Raw genomic sequence first — 19,187 nt, forward strand, 5'->3', positions numbered from 1 at the left:
TACTGCCTACTACCTACTGTAGAAGGCTTAAAAGTGAATTATTATGGGATTTTATATTTCAGTTCAACCTTAGGTTTAACAAAATTGGATTTTGATTTTGTTATTAAGAGGACATCTTAAATTAAAATATAATAATGCGCATAACTCACTTAAAAATTTAAATATTATAAAACACCATCAAGAAAACGTTTATAATATCCTAATTATGTCTTTAAGTTTGATAATAGGTCAATTTACTCAACTATCTAAGCTAAAAACATAAAACTGAAACTGCTGAGCTTAAATGTTGGTGTGTTATTCGTTAATAAGATGAAGATAGCACATACAAATACGGGTTAGGTCAATTTGTATAGTCGGTAAAAATCAAAATTGCAGAACGCAGACACTTCGCACTATATACATAAAGCATATAATATATTTATATAATATAAACAAGTTTGAAGTTACGACCAATTTGATTAAACATATAAATCTAATATTTATCAATAATAAGTGTGATATTGACGTTAATTAAAATATTATCGTTTGCGTTTATTATTGAAATTAAACTAAATATTTATTTATACTTAAATTTATACATACTTATATTTACATGTATATTTTAGATTTATAATAGTATAAATATTATCCGCGTTCTGAAATGAACATTTTTACACGTAAAAGCATCTGCGTTGTGTAGTTTAAATAATGGACCGTACAATGTGATCGTTTTCCATAAATACGACATCTTCTTAATTTTCAAAACCACAGAAAAACAATTCTAATTCTAATTTTTAATAAATGCCAATAGTGTTTTAAGTCATATTTTTTCATTTTTAACCATGTTAAAAATTATGAAAAAATAGCAAAAAAAAAATCAAAATATAAATGTATACAAATTATACTAATACTTATAATTTTAATTTATAAGAAAATTACCTATGAAAAAAAAACATTGATAATATGTGCCAAATAATATTTACCAAATATTTTTTTCGATTATTAAAACAATTAAATTACCCGGCTGTTAATTCATAAATTATCTTATCAAAACTACCTAAATTAATTAGTTTGATGATTAAAGTAATTGTATATATTATTTTTAGGCTTACAATTTTCAATACATCATCTGATATGTAAATCTTGTATAGTTTTAATCCTCTAAGTACAAATTATAATATTATGTTGAGAAATGTGTAGGAAAAAACTATAATTATCTCACTTAATTTTAAATTAAGGTATAATATTACTTACTTTACTGTGTACTCAAACCATTAATCTAGCAAAATACACCACAACAAATTGAAAGTTTAGAAATGAATTATAGTTACATACAATTACTGCCGTGTTGTATAAATAATTATGGAAACGGTAAAATAACAATAATTCATTGTATCAAAATTCGGATGTCGTCCGTTAAGGAATAGTTTTCCTACTTTAATTAATGTCGTACGAACAGAATGTTACGCTATTTCAGAAAAGTCCTTTCCTTCATCCGACCTTCTGAATTCATACAAAATGAAGTGTAAACGCAACTAGCTTGGTAATGAGAAATAAGGACTATGTCGCTATCAAAGTATAATACAATACGTGCAGGATACATCTTTTCAATATAAAATATTATGATATAACAATATCAACCGATGTGTAATATTAGAATAAAAATATTTTATAATAACAGTAATATTTAATTATGAATTATTGTTTATAATTGATTGTAAACGTTCCAAGTATCTTCTCAAAGTAAAAGATTTAAACACCAATATTCTTGAAAACATTTTGATTTTTCTATTGTATATGTTTTTTAAATGAATAAAAAAAAAACAGCTCACTTAACTTTAATTGAGAATTTTATAGTAAAAATATTCTCACTTGACAATTTTAATCATTCTTATTGTCATAAAAACAAACAGTTCGTCCATTTATTTAATGGATTTTATGCTGCGAAATGTTTTTATTTTCGTTGAGCGCTTTTGCTGTTCTGTAAGTTTAATTCCAGCTGTCGTGTTTCCTTAATGTCCATTTTGATATATTGAGAGGGCAATCAACATCCGTCGATTTCTATTATTTTCCTAAACCTGAAAAACAATATAATTACGCCATAAACACTTATTTCGAAGGTTGCATTTCAACATTAAGTACCTACAAAGTATAAAAGTATACAACATAAATTGCAAACATCTAATCGAATTTTTCGGTTTTGAATTGAATGCTGTTACTAATTTTAAACGTAATTATCTATCAGGGAAATTGTTTAAAACTTATTTAACTATTTAATTCGATTATCGGGTTTATATGTCTGTAATTTTTTGTTCATAAACTTCATTATGGCGATTTTGTTAAAATAACAATGTATGTTGGATAAAAACGATGTTATTCTAAAATAAAAAAATGTAAAACGTTTAAAAAAACAATGTTAATTTATTAACACTATAAATAGAAAATTTCTGAGAACATAATTGAACGTGTGTAAATTCACGGGAATCATACTGTAGAAACTGACGGAACAAATTACAGTTAATGCATCATAAGGTTAAATAATGGTTTATTTCATTTAAATATTTTTGCTAAATTTAAATTTAAAAAAGCACTTGTACTTTCTGTTTAAAAATTTAATAACTTTTTTAGGTTTCAATCAGAGTGTAGCATATAATGTACATGTAATGGTAAAATTGATGGGTTCTATTAAATTTATCTGATTTTTATTACACTTGATATAAAAAAATAAATAAATAAACGGACAATTAATATCGTAGGTACTAAATAACAATTTAATCCAACAAAACTTTAAATCCGTTAATAATAATTTAGTTTAAATATAGTTTATAAAATTAACCATCCTTTTCTTGTTCCTTTAATATTATTAGTACTCGGAATTTCACTATTAAAAAAAAAATGTGTGATTAAACAGGTGATACCGCAAAAAGTTATATACATTATCAAATGATACAATACGAATTTATAATAATGAAAAAAACGATTTCTTGGATATTCATGAAAATTCTAATCCAGACTTTCTAAACTCCCTAGAGTCTCTAAACCCTAGTTTATATTATACCCACAGAGATAATGTATGCATCTCTAGGTAAAATATACAACTTAACGTGATCATCCATGGCAACTATAGCGAATAAATAAAATATTTAAAGGCATATAACTATATTTTAATTTATATTTCATATTAATAATTGTTTTTGTCCTAGTATTACATTAATCATTATTATTAATCAACAAAACATTTGTTTAATTATTTTAAATAAATCCCTTATTTCTCTCGGAATCTAAAAACTGTTTAAAAATATTACATTGGTATTTGAGTAGAATAAGTAGCCATGTAAATAGTTATAGGTATAAACAATTATACACATCGACACATTGAGAAACTTGACTGTTTATAATAATAAAAAGAATAATTAATAAACTTACTAACAAACTATTTTAATTTTTAATAGTTTTTGATCTCAAGAATTCTGGAGTACGAGAATATTTATTTTCTATGTCATTCCCAGAAGTTTCTGGGAGTATAAACACTAATCACCACGGTGATGGCGCTTATTAAATATACGATCAAAGTTATTATTTATAATAGATCATACTTATGTTTTCATTTGAAACAATACTTATATTGTTTTAAAATGAATATAATATATTATATATATATATATATTTTTTAATACTTTAATAACTACTGATTTTGATTTATTTTACTATATTTTAAAGTTGTTGAAGATTTTAAAACTGTATAGTGTATACTTTGTTTTATAAATAAATTAAGTTGTAAACCATATAATGATAATAATACCACAATCACCGTTCTATAAATTATTACGATGCAAATATATCTAATAAATTAAATAAATGGATCCGACATGAACTTTTATATAGCATATTATGTATCTGAGATTTTATGTAGCGTTTTCTGTTCAAATATAATATAAAATGTTGATAGCGTTATGGTTATTTTGGTAAAATAAATTTTACGATAATCTACAGCTGAGGTTTCTAATTTTACAAGCACACTTTCTTACGTAATCTTAATTAATTTAGGTAAATTGGTTCAGATACTAATATTATACTAATATGCTATTTATATATTCATTTTAAACGGAATCGACCTTAACTTATAAATATCAATACTATGTATATAATTATCATGATTATATTTTAAATATATGGGTCATCAATTTTGTGGCGAACAAACATTTATTATTTGTTTTCGGTCAGTTGACATTTTGCCCCTGACTGGTAAAAATCTGAAATTCAATTCCATTGAATACAACTATTATTAATCGGTATAAATTTACGAACCCGCTAATGATGTATTACTAAAATACTATATTGAAGTAATGTGTCGTACATTTTCAAGAGAAATATTTAATAATATAATCATTCATATAATATTAATCTTTATCGTTCTTAAATAAAAATTAACATTTTAAGACCAATTGTCTTACGTTGAAATTAAAATTTATAAAGTTAATTGTGCATTGTTTTTGATGTAAAATTTAAATCTTATTATATTTTTAATATTGTGAAATAATATAATGTTCTGTTATGCAGTGTGCACTGAAAGATTTTGTTTTAGGTGAATACTTTCTACGAATATCATTTAACGCACCCAAAATACATTTTCATTTAACTATTTAAATACGTTTAATAAATTAATTTTCATATGCATAGTTTATATTGCAGTGTAGGCAAAACGGAAAATTATAGTTATGTAGGTAATATTAATAAAATTATGCTAACGAGTATAGCATGATACCAACGAAACATTTGTTGTTAATAATATGTAAAAAATTCACCTTGATTTTTACAGATATTTTCACTTAATTTCATATTAGTTTAACTTTTAAATATATATATTTTTAAGTGTAAATTCAAATGAGATTATATTATTTACTAAAAAAAATCATATTTTGCTTATTGAATTAATGTTATTTATGAAAATATATTGTATTATGTTTTCAGTTTGTCATGAAGGTTTTAGATGTGACAAAAAGAGATGTATTCCAATGGATTGGAAATGTGATGGGCATTTTGATTGTGAAGATCACAGCGACGAATTGAAATGTTCACAATGCCCAGGTATGTACCTAATTAAAACGATTTTTTTTTTTTAGTACCTATTCTATCATGAAACCTTAAAATATTATTTATCCATTATCTCATATATTCCCAAGTCTATAGAATGCATATTATTGACAATTTAATCAATAAAATAACATGCTAATATGTACTATAATATAGATATAAATATTATTAACAATTTTTATGTTGGTATAAAAAGTATGATTTTAGTCTTGAAAACTAAAAAAGCAACAAATTTCAAAAAAAAAATGTCAACTAACTAAACATAACCCAAAATATCTTTTTTTAGATTCATAAATCATTTAAATATATTGAAAATGCAAATCTCCAAAGCTAAATGTGTAAGGTAAATACTCTTTCAGATTTCAAGCGATTCTGTTTTAAGAGTATGCTCTAAATAATAATGAATTAACTATTTACTATAGAGTTATTAAAATAGTTTGAGATTAACTTAATTTTGATTTTGTTTATTTCGGATCACCCTTGTTTTGATTTCAGTTTGAAACGTTTCTTTATTTGAGTTATAATATATTAATATTAACTAATATTTTAACAAAATTGTATTAGTTATAAAAATAAAATTAAATTGGACAATATTTATCACTAGAAATAATAATAACTAATGGCGATCATTCTTGGAATGATTGGAAATTAATGCTAAAGATAATATATTTATTCAATAAATATTTTCATAATTAATTATTGATACTTCACATGTTTTTATAATTTATAATGTACCGAAATTTATAATAATCTGTTACAACATTTTTTATTGAATAAGAATAAAAAACAAATCATTCTGAGTATGTACCAATTCAAATACTTCTTCTAAAATTATTTAATATAGACATATAGTATTCGAATAAAAAAAATTTTTAGATACATTTATTTGAATACTTTACCATACTACAAATATGCACTTAGATAATATATACCCAATAGTTGCAGGTATACGCTGCAGATACTCGTAAAACAATGTGAGTGGAAAGAAAACTTATTAAACATGTAAAGTTTTCTGGCTATAATGAAATAGTGGTAGATTTTTTTTTAGCGAGAGAAAAAAATAATCAATATATTAATCCGATGAAAAAGTTTTTCGCGCACAAATCACAAGCACCGGTGACCGAAACGATAAAATTATACCACACCCTGCGAAAGTCTAAGTGTATACAAGTATATATATATATATATATATATACATATATACTTATATAGGTAAACAATAGCCATTTGAACTAAGTCGTTTTATACGCACATAAATATCTAGATATATAATATGGTCGTAACCGTGGTTATACGACCAGCGCATGTCTTGGACAGTAGCAGAGTTGTGTGTTAGCTCGATGTACGATTTGTCCCATGCCAAATGTTCCGGCAAATGTCCCGATATACACCAAACACGATGGACGACGGTCGTATGCACACGGTAGTTAGCCACGGTCAACCGACGTTTTATACCAACAACTTTTGTGCGATCAACCATGTTATACCACGCACATAATAATAATGTATCAAAAAGTTAAGGTTCTCATCGAATTGTCATTTTATCGACTGCAATAAAATATGATAATAATATTATAATACCATCATCGCTATTTGGAGCGTTACCGTATATTACGCGACGGCCGCGTAATATTGCTGTTATATAATGTATCGTTACTATGATTCGTAATTATCTAAACATAAAATTTCACATCAAACAAATGTTATTAATTGTTACAAAAATGTACTAAATACACTATTTTTATTTGAAATATCGATATAGTATTATTATTGCGTTATAGTTCAAATTATTATTTTATATAGTCATAGAAGATATCACATGCCCAACCGATTTTAAGGTTTGTTCTATAATATAGCTTTCAAAATAATCATATATTATTATATAGATACCATGCGATTTCACGCGTATGTTGTTATTATTATTATATCAAAATATGGTATAGTCGGGCAGGGTTTTGATGAGTCCTGTTGAATCCCTTGTATCGATGTGTAATAAACATTTTAATTAAATCCTTTATCCTCCCGTTCTCTACACACCATGGCTGAATCCGATTGTGCAATATATGATGCATTACACATAATACACGGTTCTGAGGGAAAAAAAACCGAGAGAAACAAATATTGACTATATGGTTGATTAATGAGAGATGAGACACAGCAGAATTTGATATTTATTATGTGATTTATATATACTATTTGTTACGTATTTACGTCAATAAAACTCACTTCTAGTTAATATATTGAAAATGACGATCGCTCGGAAATATCATCGAAATTTCTCCGTTTCATTTATATTTCTACTGTACGTTAAGTCTACCCAATAATTTTATTTTTATTAATAACATTACGATTTCAATAATATGGTCTTATTATCACGCTAATTATTATAAACACTATAGCCTTTATTTATATTATACATCACACCTAATACACGTAGAATACAATACGTGTTTTAGACGATTGTGTGGTAATAATTGACTAAGTAGGTGGTACTCATTAGTTATTACAACCTAAATATTTGTGTAATGTTGATTTGAATTCCTGAATTCCGAAAACAAGTATAATAGTATCGTATAAGAGTTAACGACACTCCGTGGTATGAGAATATACGCGCTTTTTGGAGTAAAATAAGTCAATTAATATATAATAATTAGTGTTGTAATAGAAAGCCAACATTGCATTACATTATTATATGTTCGAAAGAATGAGCATTATTTTAGTATTTTTCTGTTTGAATTATTGTACAATTAGTATTTAAATTGTTTTGTAATAACTTAATAAGAAAATAATTATAATTTGCTTTTAATAATAATATTACATATTTTAAAACACTTAACTTGAAATTCATACCAACATGGAAACATGATATAAATATGTAAGATAGTATAGGTAAGACAGGTCAGAAATCATATATTTTATAATATTAAATTAACTATCTAAAAATAATAACAATAACTACATTTTAGTTGTATTAAAAAAATATTCATAGTTAATTTCATAATATGTTTTACAAAACAATTGTCATAGATTATATTTTATTATATTTCTTTACGGCCGTATACCTAAAATATTTCAACGAATTAAACTCAAGCCATTTTAGTAATATGTCTAATAAAAAAAAAAACTTTTTTATAGTCATCGACATTGATCAGTCAGAACAATGTTTTAGCTATTGGTTTTAAAATGATTTGGACTTTATTTGTTTTAAAGAACACTGTCTGGAGTATCTACATTGAAAGATTTTTAAACTTTAATAATAAATTCTTGTCTTAAGAGTTCATATTTTCAAATTCTATTCAATTGTCGAGAAAATTTCTGGTAACAGGGGAAAAACAATATAAAACTTTCGGGGAATTTGCTTAAAAAATCGTTAACATTTCAAGATTGAAAACGATTTTTATTCGGGTATTATTGATCTAAAACTTTCATGTGTGTTTTATATTTGATTATGAATTCGCAGTTGTAATAAAATACGATTTACAAAAAAAAAGTGTAAGAGATTCGTTTCATTTTACTAAATGTAGTGAATAAAATTTGGTAGTGATGTTGACTGTATTATTATTTTTAATTAATATATTGAATGTAATGACTAATAATAAATCGATAATCTTCAAATATATATATATTTATATTTTAAATTGATGGTTGAATCTTATTATAATATTTTTACAGTTTCAAGATGCTCTTTACTAAATTACTAAATATTATTAAAAAATCAAAAAAAATTATTATTATCTAAGACCTATATGTTAATAATTAAGTTTAGAATTAAACTAGTTAAAAGTCAACCTCAAATATCTTCAAAACATTTAATATTCTATATTGAAACCTAAAAAATATTATCAATATTTAAAAAATATATACACTTAGGTAGGTACTTTAAAAAAAGATAATTTAAGAACATTTTTAAAGAATTACAAATTTTCTAAATTAATTATTATCTATATTTACAATATTTTGTCCAATTTAAAAGTAAGTTTAACATACTTATTTTGTAATGTACACATAATAATAAATAATTATAGTATAGTTTCTCAAAAAAGTAAGAAAAAGTGGCACAGAAAATCAAAACATTCAAATATTTCAAAATATTAAGATTTTCCTTATTCCTATTTTAATATACTTGATATACATTATTGATATATAACAATAATATAACACGCAAGATGTTCATGTAGTAATGAGCGAATAGCTTGATAATGTAAAATAATTATTGAAAAAACGATACAATAATATCCAGTTATAATAGCACTCAATGTTGTACCTACCTATCTATAAATACTTTTATAATGTTCACATTTGTTTCGGATTTGAGCTGAGTGAGTGATGTTTCTTGAGTGAAGTTATTTGAATACAAATTGTTAATGCATATTATTATTTTTTTTTTTTTTACATATTATGTATAAATTACCTAAAATAATATACCTATTATACAAGTATTTCATAAACGTCCAAAACGATTATTTATGCCGAACGAAAACAGTGTTACACCACTAATAACTAAATAATATTATTCTAGTCACCACTTAATTAATAAACGCAACAAAATTACACAATATATTGTCATATTTTACTGATCCATTCGAAAACTCAATGTTTTTATTTTATTTTTATTTTTTTATAGATGTACGTCATTTTAAGACCGGTATGTATATACAATTCCATTATAAAGGGTTATACCGGATTTGCGCATAATTTCGATATAATGTTATATTACCCGTGAGATAAAGCTTGAGTTTACCCGAGTAGCTTGAGCCACGTCAGACTGTCAGGGACTAAATTATTTGATTTTTTTTACCCATACTTTAGTCGAGTGATTTAAAATAAACAATGTGACAAAATTCTAAATAGGTAGTTGGTTTTTTTTCTTTATGCGTATTTATATAAGAAATTATTATAAAATAGTAGGATGAATATATATTTTTTATATATTATATTGACTGAGATATTATCAATGGTAATTAATATGTTGAAATTTAAAATTTGTTTTAATAAAAATAGACTGTAGCTGAGAAATATATTGATCGATTTAGATATTCAACCACCTAGTAATTATCGATAAAAACTATCAAATAATTTTCCCACTTAGTAATTATTTAGAAATATTTTTAGCTGTGTAATAACATTATTATATGTAATTTCATTTTTGTAATCTTCAATACTGCTATAGATTATTATTATTATTAGATACCTACTTTGTTGTAAACATGTAATACTTTGTTTTTGCATAGCTCCGTGTGCAAATGCATTTAAATAATAGGTTAACATAAGTTATATTTTTCTTTATTAGTAGATCAGTGATTTTATTCCTAAGTATAATATCGAGTTAACCCGAAAACTGGGATTACCTAGAATATCGGAATATAAATACGAAATATATTACAGCATTTGGCGTACACAAAATACATAAAAGTATATAAGTACCCATGTAGATAAAAATAACCATCATCTCTATCATTTCTTTTTATCTAAATAAACATTTAATATACCCCAGAAATAATTTTAGGAACTATTAAACTAGTTGGAATTCTTGGAGTGAAAAATAATCGAAAAAAGGCAAATACAGTACTTACAGTGAATAAAAAAAAAAATATAAATAGATATGATTCTATGTAGAAGCGTACTATAATAATTATTAAAATATGATTTATTATCGATTAATGAGATACTTATACTTACCAGTGTAGCTGGATGGTTAGTAATGGCCAGAAACCTAAGAACTATTACTGAATTGTTATGAAGATTATTCACTCTCCTAATCCTTCTGTCACCCCTCAAAAGAATTTGAGGCGAGTACAGTATTATGTGCGTGTTTGCATTTTGACCAAAAACATCTAAATTCACGGCTAAAAGAATTTTATTGATTTTATTGATGGTATTAGGGAGGGTAATCTAATTAGCACTTATTCTGTTTGCAAAGTGAGGATGTGTAGATGAAATTTTACATTGTATATATTGTGTATCATTTATTATTGATAGGAGTGATACACACCTATTATAGTTTATAGGTATACGACTATTGCGATAATATGTATATTAAATATTTGCTCAACAACAATTTTAAAGACTGCCAGGACACCACTGCCTACTATATTTGTTATGCAGTTTGTAAGATACAGCGATCAGTGAGTGAGTGATATTTAGCATTTATATATCATTATATAGATATATATTGCGCTTTGCTGTATTAGTAATAAATAATTATGATCCACCGACATCAATCAACATCACGAGGTAATGGGTGTTTTGGAAATCACTACTACACAATTAAAAATATACCTAAATAATATATTATGTGGGTCTGTGGGACGATCAGTCGTAGGTACTTAGTATTTAAGATAAGATTTTCGACCTCTTCATTTGAAAACTTTCTCACAATAATTGTTAACAATATTTGATTATAGTTTATATCATGTTAAAAACAAAATTGTATATAGGTAAATACTTTTTTTAAAAATCATAATTCATGATATTATGATAGTTTTTTAAGTATTTTAATAAATATTTAAATTTGTATATTTTATATTCATTCTGTTAAAATGTTCTAATAATACTGAAACGCTGAGGCTTCGGAATACTATTTCATCCTCCTATACACACCCCATTAAATATTCTTAAATATGCATCTGTAAGACTGGAAACAACCATGGATCCTAAAATGGAGACGTGCTCTCATTTTAAATATATTAATGCTACAATCGTTAGTAAAATGGTGTTTATACTTCAATAAAAAAATATGTTATACATTATTTATTGAACTTCACAGTAATTAGTTATAAAATTACTATTTTATTTTTTCAGTAATCGGTTGAAAACATCGAGTGTAGTATGTTCTGATTTTATAAATGCCACTCTAGATATTCTACCTTAAGGATAAAAAAATAAAAAGGTAGGCAAGTTGGTACCTTTCTGACTCTTTTTCGTATATGATAAGTGGATTACTGTTATGGGTATGTTGAAATAATATATCATTGTGTACGAAAAACTCAATGCATATATTTTTATCTTTTCGTTTAAAATCTAAAATATTATATCATAGTTTTTTATAATATTAACGATTGAAAATAATTAAATGGTAGAAGTAGGTAAGTTATCGCTCTGTTGTTTAGTAAGAGTCGAGTGAAGTCATAGAATAGGTTACTGAAATGGGTGTATTAGATATTAATTTAATGACACAATACGAATACACGATAAACAATGAGTTTAGACGGTCTGTCCGCAGTTAGTATTAAAAACTTCATATTGATATTTTAATTATAAAAAAAAAAATATATACCACTTGTTTATGACTAGTATTACTGATCCCCTCAGAATTTCAAATATTACGTACTGCCGTTTTTGTAACTCTTCTACGGTTAGGTACTGTGTAGCTAATTAAATTTAAAAAGCCGCCATCCCCCACCCCGGGGCATGGCAGAAACCTACGGGTGCCCCATTAGAAATTCTGCCACAACACACACACGTGTTTCTCTTTACCGTCCCCAACCTTACAGTAAAAATCCGATTAAAAAACCTAACCCATCCCCAATGGCCTAAAGTTGCCGCGGGTGTATTAAAAAAAAAAAAAAAAAAAAAAAAAAATTTAAAAAAAATATAAGAAAAAAATGGCAAAAAAATTTGTGCCGTGACCAGGATTCGAACCTGGGTTATTGCGGCCACAACGCAAGGTCCTAACCACTAGACGATCACGGCCGGATACTAGAAATCGTTAAAAAATACGTGTATTATACACTATATTTTATTATTCAATGAACTATTCTTGATAAATAAAAATACATATAACTAAATAATATAATAATAATATAAATAAATAAAACAATATCAATACTCAAGCCAATACCTACATTTCTTAATTATTTTTAATTTTAAAGTTTTTTTTCTCTTTACTATTCAATATTATTATAATATCAGCAATATTTTTTTAGTAAAACTTATGTTGCTAAGTAACTACCACCTATATTTTAACCTATATAATAATACCTATTTTATTACCTATCTATAGCTTTAAAGTTTGAGAACTTAATTTATTGTTTAACCTCTTAACCTAAACTGCACTGAATGTAATAAACAAACTCTGGTTAATAAGTTTCATTTTAATAATTATCTGATCATAAATATTCATTAGCTATAGGTGTATTTAATATAACATACCTACTTTAGGTAGGTATTACCTATATGTATCAGTCAAGTAGATAGGTATCCTGTGAGATTCACAGTGGGTGTAAATGTTATATGGCCATAATGTGGTGGATTAGGAACCTAATCTTTTTATTTTGAAATGGCCCGTGGCTGTAGGAAAATGTGACTGAAGTAGAGAAGCCCACTTAGCTCACCATGTGCACCTACCCTTATGATACATGTAGCTCACAGCATGCACATCAATCTTATAGATAGGAACAAAAGTACAAACTTACATGTAGTTAAGTGGTTTTGTTAAACGTAAACTTACTATGTTTGGTGACTGTCCGGATTGTCTATTATACACGGATAAAAAATCATTCATTATTGATAACGTCATGTCCCAATATATACCTATAAAATATAATGCACATTACATGGTGTGTAATGTACAGGGGATAGATTTACTAGAATTTGCATAATAAATGTATACAAAAACACTCCAAGAAATAAAGCAGAGTAAGCTAAAAATGAGGTTTGTGTTATAAAAAATTCAAATTTTGAATCATGCATATTTTTAGTTTAATTTAGTGTACCTATATAATATTTATGCATAATCACACCTCATGAACTTACACCATTTTATAATTAGTTTTTTTATTTTTTTTATTCTTATGATGTATAAGTATTATTATACAACTTTATTTTTATCTTTATCATTAATTAGCTTATTGAGTCTTCACATAATTTATTTTTAAAAACAGAATTTTTTTTTTTTCTTATATAATCTTCTTTTATTTGATTTTAATTATTGTTTTATGTTCTGAAATTATGATCCACTTTGTATATTTAAATACCTAGTTATCATTTGTTTTACCAAATTAAATTTATCGATAGCGTATAATATAATCTTTTTATCTAATTACAGTGTTATTATATTATGTGTAATAACTTCTCAGTAAATAAAAATGATTGTGTGTGAGTGTATTCAAATATAAATATTTTCGAATATTATATTCAGTAATGTCGGAAACCCCAAAATCTTTTGAAGCCATATTATATGATATTAGGTAGCGTTGGTGCTTCCGTTAACTTTTAATTTGGTAGAGTGCAGCTAAAAAAATATATTTTATGGCTAATATAAAGTTGGACAAAGTTAGTTAGTATCTACCAATTATTATGACCATAATATAATTACGTTTCATAGTGCTACATACTATAAAAATAAAAGAAAATTATCACTTATAATATTATTATAATTCATAAATTCCGTCTTCAAATTTCTTAAATATCCATGATAATTAACAATATAATTAAAATTCGCTCAGATGTAATATTAAATATAGCTATTGGATTACTTATTTTTTAATACATATCTAATAATAAATTGTAGATATTATAGTTTAACAATTATAGTGATTTATTTTTTTAAAAGAATAATGGGTTCCACCGAACAAGCTGGTATATGTGACCAAATATAAGAACTATCAAACGAAAAATAATATTTTGATTTTTGCATTCAATATATTATTAATCGTAATATTACATTTAATAGATGACATATTTCTTTTGGCAGTGACCAGCGATGTTAGTGTTTTTATCATTCAGAAAAAATAAAAGTTCATATTTTAATAAAAATATATTTTATATACCTATTAAGAAAAATACATTCGGTTAAAATAGTTTTATATGTTTATTTTCAATAGTAAGTATATACTATAATATGTATATATATTTTTTAATGTATCTATTATAAGGACTTATATAGTTCATGCAAACGTGGTGTCATATCGCATTCCAAAATGATTTTCTAATTACTTTTATAAATATAATATTAAATACATGATTATTGATTTTGAGTAAAAAATGCGTGAAAACATTATTTTTCCACTAAATTGAAAGAATAAAAAAATGTCAACGATTCTAACTGAAAAATCTGTGACGCACCTACATATATTTATTAAGGTAGGTCATACTTTTCCTACTCCAGTTAACAAATTGAAGTTAAACAATACCAGATTATTTTTACATTAATAATTCTACATCGTCACAATTGAGTGACTAAAGTATTATAAAAAAATGTACATAATTTAATTATTAAATTGTATTTAAAATTTATATTTATACATACAATTTATACAATTTATATTATACGAATACTTCTAGAAATAACTTTCCAATTCGGAGTATATTCTACGCAGTATATTTGCAAACACTACGACGTATATTTAATATCATTTATATCTATTGTTAGTCAAGTAATAATAAAAAATTGTATGTAATTATAATATAATATGTGTCTGTATAAATAATATATTAAATAATTATTAATGTAATTTTCTTACACTAATAATTAAACAATAATATAACATAATAGATTGTAAATGTTATATTTACCTAAAACATAACAGACGTACATTTAAGGTCTTTGTCTTGGAGTACGCAAATAAATGTAAAATGACAGGGATTATAGTTCGTGGATAATATACAAAATATATTTTAGAAATTTCCAAATATGTAAATAATCTTTTTTTTGACGATACCCGTTTGACACCATAATATAAAATAATTTATTTTATAATTTTATTCATTATTATTATTTTATAATTTCCTATGGCAAAAAAAAAAAAGTTAAAAAAAAAATCAATACACAGCCTTTAAAACATGTGACTATTAGTTTCACCTCCAAAATATAAGTATTTTGTTTTTTGACTAACTAAGGCGTAAAGAAATACAACGTACCTATACAAGATATTTAATATTTAAACACTATAAATACACATTATTTATAATACATATATACTTCTAGTAAGTTAAACATATAAATACATTATATCCTTGCAGAGTGTATTATTTATTTTATGAGCATAACTGTTCAGTAGATATGTAGTTCCAGTGAGTAGGCTACATAACAATAATATAAATAATTTCGATATATACATTGTTATAGACCACCGAAAAGATGGAATGGAATGTATATGCGATCAAATATATGTTATATATTATTACACTACATACGAATTGTATCAAAATCGCAGTACCTATACTATTGCGGTAATACAAGTATAATAGGTATAACCGTTCAAAATAACCATCATTTTACGTTCGGTATTTTAACAATTCAATTTTTGATTGGAACCTGAAAAACTAAAACTACACAATCATATCTATTAAAATACGTAGGTTACTTACTCTGTTTTATCGTAGATTATTTAACTATACCTACGAGTAAAAATAAATGGATATATATTAATATAAGTTAATATAAAATTAAGCAAAAAACTTAAAATTCAGTCATCGTTATGGTATCCTATTTATACGTCAAAAATGTTGAAGAAGTCTAACTATGTAAAATGTATTGATTATATAAAATACTTAAAAAATATTCACATTTCATGAATATGAAGATTTTAATTTTGAACATAATATATATAATTTTCTTTAGTCGTGTATGGTTGTTCGGTTGTAAAATAATTAAATTATATTATGTATATAGAGTTAAGTATATTATTTATCAGGCTTCAAAAAGTTACTTTTTCAATCTGTAAAAATTATTAAACGTCATCTGAAGTTTTTTTTAGAGCCCAATTATTAATATTTTATAAACACGGATTGTTTAAGTTTATTAACCGTCAGTTCACTATAAAATGTATGCTAAACTTTAATAATTCGTCTGCGGCTACAAAGTTTCGACCTCGGGATTTTCGAGTAAATTTTCAAATATTTTTAGTTATATAATATAATATTACATACCAAACCAATTTGCATACGATATTGTATTAAATTAAGATATAATCGTACACACAGACGATAATAATTTAAAATATGTAATTTAGGATACCTACACATAGTATTTATTATTGTTTCACGTTATATTAATTATTATCTGTAGTCTGCCAAAAAAGGATAATAGGAACATGGGACACAGTTTAATTATACTTTTATACTACCTCTAAAACGGGAAACCCGAATCAAATCAATCTGCATCGGTCGTTTGGCTATAACAGCCGTTAATGTAGGTATTTGTTACGAACTTCGTTTGCATTCAATTGTGATGAATCCGACGAAACAACACACAAATTTAATGCAAATTATTTGGTGTTCGCATAATAGTAAGTGATTAAACACATCATTTTATTTCGATTTTAACTTGATTGATATATTTAATAGTTAATACTGCTGTGGTAACACGTATGAGTTTTAGGTTCTATAGTATAATTATTGAATATACCTGCTATTAACTAAACATTTTATTTCGCTTCGTTTGAAATGATACAGTTCAACTTTATTGTGTGTGGATCACGTATAGACGCATAGTGACTATGGTAGAATTATGATACTATAAACTTTATAAAGTTTGCATATTATATAACATTCAAATCGAGGAGCTTAAATGTTTTTTGAATAATGTGTCACAATAACTTTTAACTTGTGCTATACTTTAATGTTATTAGTGTAGCCGGTAGTGGCCGAAATGGTCATATTATATTAAAAACGATATGTTGCCATGTTTATTAATTGTTTATCAATCTTAAAAAGATAATTATAAAACAATTTTAAAACCCTAGTGACTCAAAAAGTTGGCTAATAAGTAGGGACATAAAAAATGTACTATGATTGTTTTCCGTATTTTACATTTAACTATATACACGTAAGTTAGTATTGTTATTTTATCTCTCAAGTTGCAAATGGCAATCGGATTATTTCACTAATCCTTTTTCGACGAAAACAGTCTGAAAATAATATTTTAAACAGCTAAATCGATAACTAATAAAGTAGGTAGGTGCATAGCCTATATCGGTAATATGTAGATAAACCTGGTAATCACAAACTTTCAAATTCAAATAATATACACAAACATATTGAACAAAACTTGTATTATTGTTTCAGTTTAAGTATATTAAATTATAGTATTATTATGATTTGTTATTGTACAGTAGTATATATGTGCATAGACATTTATATATGTATTACATATCATATATATTAAATCTTTAAATAGTCAGTTGTAATGGAATAAATTTATTTTGACGGTAACAGAGACGAGATAAAAAGGCACATCACAAGCCTATCGCGTTTAACGTCCTGGAAGAATGTATACATAATAGCACTATAATAATATAAGGATGGAACGATCCCACTTCACGGAGAAAAACTTGTAAACTGTAGAATGTAGGTACCATCTGCTTCCTTTAGCACCTTTTATATTTTTCAACTATTTTATTCACTTATACGCCATATATAGGTACGCATATACGTGTGTATATAAATACATATTAAATTATATATATATGTATTATAAATACTGACACCGTATGTATTCGGTGCACATACTGTAATACGTCATGACCGTGTTCAAATTAGTATATTACTATATAGGTAGCTAACAAGGTTTTTTAAGTATTTATAATCAAAATTTCACTCCGGGATTAATAATAATTAACTAAATAATAATCAGAAAGGTTAGAAACTAATAAACATTTGGGAATATTTCAATAGTTTCTGTACATGTTAAGAATTATCATCAAAAACATTATTAATTACATAAATTCGAAATAATAGCACTCTAGATTGTTAATCAAAATTTTTTTTCTTAGTATAAATTACATTGTATTTTAAAATTTGTGATTTTTTTACGGAAGTAAGCATCCTAATACTTGATTATGATCGATTAATTCCTCTTAAACATTTTATTTGAAGAATATTTTAATATAATATGTTGTTCACGTACTATTCTATAAAATTATATTGAGTAAGGGTCTGACATCATCAATGTGAGTATTGTTCAAATTATTCCTTTCTATACATGTACCTATTAAGAAGTCCTAAGAATCGCGTCTTTAATTACTTTATGCGCTGCAGATTATATTATTGTATCATATTAATATATATTACTAGCTGTCACCTGCGTACTCCGCCCCTGTGGATAATTTTTTGCAAATAAATTACGGGGCTGTCTCTTTGTCTTATAGTTATTTCGATCATAAAATGCTATA

At 25.2% G+C, this 19,187-nt stretch overlaps 1 protein-coding gene and 1 non-coding gene across 3 annotated transcripts in view; one reads left to right on the plus strand and one right to left on the minus strand.

Moving 5' to 3' along the window:
• Window positions 1-19,187, plus strand: part of LOC114126365 (atrial natriuretic peptide-converting enzyme-like) — a 155,501-nt gene that overhangs the window by 120,739 nt on the left and 15,575 nt on the right. For both annotated transcript variants that reach the window (XM_050204353.1, XM_027990301.2), the window contains exon 12: window positions 4,951-5,067. In XM_050204353.1, the coding sequence (XP_050060310.1) occupies window positions 4,951-5,067 (117 nt within the window). The remainder of the gene's footprint in view (window positions 1-4,950; window positions 5,068-19,187) is intronic.
• Trnah-gug (transfer RNA histidin (anticodon GUG)) lies at window positions 12,694-12,765 on the minus strand. Its single transcript has one exon. It is a non-coding gene; the product is annotated as a tRNA-His (tRNA).

The sequence above is a fragment of the Aphis gossypii genome, chromosome 3 (genome assembly GCF_020184175.1).
Source record: "Aphis gossypii isolate Hap1 chromosome 3, ASM2018417v2, whole genome shotgun sequence".
Taxonomy (NCBI): domain Eukaryota; kingdom Metazoa; phylum Arthropoda; class Insecta; order Hemiptera; family Aphididae; genus Aphis; species Aphis gossypii.